This window comes from Pteropus vampyrus, unplaced genomic scaffold (genome assembly GCF_000151845.1).
Source record: "Pteropus vampyrus isolate Shadow unplaced genomic scaffold, Pvam_2.0 Scaffold226, whole genome shotgun sequence".
Lineage (NCBI taxonomy): Eukaryota > Metazoa > Chordata > Mammalia > Chiroptera > Pteropodidae > Pteropus > Pteropus vampyrus.
The window spans coordinates 515574-517876 of NW_011889007.1; the positions used below are offsets into that span (position 1 = coordinate 515574).

The 2303-nt window shown below is 65.4% G+C and overlaps 1 protein-coding gene across 1 annotated transcript in view; it reads right to left on the bottom strand.

Annotated features, from left to right (window-relative positions):
• Positions 1 to 1346, bottom strand: part of ZNRF4 (zinc and ring finger 4) — a 3686-nt gene extending 2340 nt beyond the window's left edge. The window contains 3 exon segments of the mRNA XM_023538595.1: positions 16 to 1024; positions 1027 to 1170; positions 1173 to 1346. Of these exon segments, the coding sequence (XP_023394363.1) occupies positions 16 to 1024; positions 1027 to 1170; positions 1173 to 1346 (1327 nt within the window).
• Between the last annotated feature and the right edge of the window lie 957 nt (positions 1347 to 2303).

The window sequence follows — 2303 nt, forward strand, 5'->3', positions numbered from 1 at the left end:
AGGGGCGGTGCGGGCCGGTGCGGGCCAGCAGCTCCAGCCTCCGGGAGCGCAGCCGGGCCTGGATGGCCCAGACGGCGAGCTGGCGTCCCGGCGGCATCGGGTCCTCCCCGCCGAAGCTCTCGACCGTGGACTCGGCGCTGTCCTCCGAGCCGGCCACCGACTGCTTGCACATGGGGCAGGAGCGCTGCGCGGCCTGGGAGAACCAGGGGTCGATGCACTTACAGTGGTAGGTGTGGGAGCAGGGCAGGACCTTGAGCTGGTCACCCTCCTCGTATTCGTCCAGGCAGATGGCACACAGGTCGTTGAGCCGCGTGAAGGTGCGGACCTGCGCCTTCTGGCAGGCTGGCGTCTTGACCACGGCCGGCCTGCGGGTCCACCTGGCCCACAGCCAGCTGCACAGGCGTCGCAGGACGAAGAAAGTGGACGTGAGCAGGGCCAGGGCGCGGCCCAGCACCCAGGAGACCGCCAGCACCGGATGGCAGTCCAGGTCGGGGCAGGGCGGGTAGTCAGGCAGCAGGAGGACGTGGGCCGACTTGTCACAGCGCATGATGACTCGCAGGTCCTGCGAGGCGGCCTCGCCCACGAACACCGAGGGGATGGCGATCTGGCGCCGCAGGTCCTCGTGCACGTGCGCCATGTGCACCAGCTCGTCGGAGCGCACGTTGTGCACGATGGCGGCCCCGAAGCCGGCCCGCTGAGCGTGCAGCACCTTCAGGTCGAACGTACAGTCGTGGCGCCGGATCAGCACGATGGCGCCCAGGGAGCCGTTGCCCACCGGCCGCGGGCCCTCGATGGGGTGGCACGCGTTGGCGGGCTTGGCCTCCATCAGGTAGCCGCGCACGCCCTCAGGGGCCAGGGGCGCCCCGAACATGGCGGGCAGGGCCGCGTAGTCCACGGTGCTCGAGTTGCTGTCCAGCACGGCCCGCACCACCGCCTGCGAGGGCGCCAGCAGCACCAGCAGGATCAGTGCGGCCTTGACCGCCCCCGGGGCCACGGCCGGCAGCTGCCCCCCCATGGCGGCCATGCCCCCTCAGCTGGCTGCGCTGTGGAACTATGTCCCGCTGGGGACGGCAGACCGGAGGCCTTCGGGCATCTCCAGGGCCTCCCCGGAGCCCGTGGCCGGGATGGAATGCAGGTGGCTTGGATGGGGGGGCTCAGAGGCAGGTGAGCAGAGCAGCTGGGACCTGGGTGGCCCTAGGTGGGAACTGCTCCTGGTGGCAGCCACGTTTGCATTGTTTTTGAAGGCTGATCTCAGGAGGAACTGACCTGCCCAGGTGGCCCTCCTGGCAGATGACGCAGAGGCCAGGAGCCCCCAGGGTTCTAGATGCCCCCGGCCTCTGTGACATCGCTCTGTTACATCTTGCCTCCAGGAGCCCCAGCTGCCTGGGCCTGTGGCCGAGACAGCATTCCCAGGGCTCTGACCTGGGGCCTGGGCAGCCTCTGAAAACACCTCCAGAAGTCTCGGAGCATCCCCGGATCCTGGGCTTTCTGGGGGCTGGTGGCCCCTGGTCCAGCAGGCACAGCCACGCTCTATGAGCATCATCTCCCCGTGCCTCCCAGCGACTCAACAAGGAAGGCGCCAGCGTTACCCCCTTTCGACCTTTCGAGACTCCTAGAAAGACCCAGACCTGCTCAGGGCACCCTCTCCCCGTGAGGTCCGTCCTTAGAACCCAAATTCCAGACCTCCTTTCCCCTCCCCCTCACGTGCCCGCTGCAGCAGCCCAGACCTGCTCACCGTTCCTCCAACGCGCCGGGCACGGTCCTGCCCCAGGGCCTTGGCACGGGCTGTGCCCTCTCCCTTCTCTCTGCGGCCGGCTCTTCCTCACAACTCAGGTCTGAAAGAGCCCTCTGGGCGGAGCGTGGGCTGGAGAGGCGGAAAGAGGCTCAGAGAAGGGGCTGGGGGAGGAGAGGATGGGGAGGGACTCGGAGGGGACGACAGCCCCGAACCAGTGGGTGGGTGTGAAGGAGAAGACGGAGGGTCCACCTCTCCCCGTCTCGGGATCACTTCCTGAAAGTCAGCTCGGCGCTACCAGCTTGACCGGTTTGCGGACGGTTGCTAATGTCCCTCAGAGAAAGGTCCTTGGCCCCGTTTTAGGACATCGTTTTATTGTGCGTCTTTGTTTCTGTGGGTCCCATCTCTCTGTAACAAGAGACGTGGGTTTCTGATTTCCGACTCTCACAAAGTTTTATTTCTAAAGAAAGACAACAGGTGAGTCGATCTTTAGGGAATATTTGGTGAATAAAGGAACAAATGGATGATAACGGGAAAGATGGAGAAAGAGCTCTCTCCAGAAATGGAACGT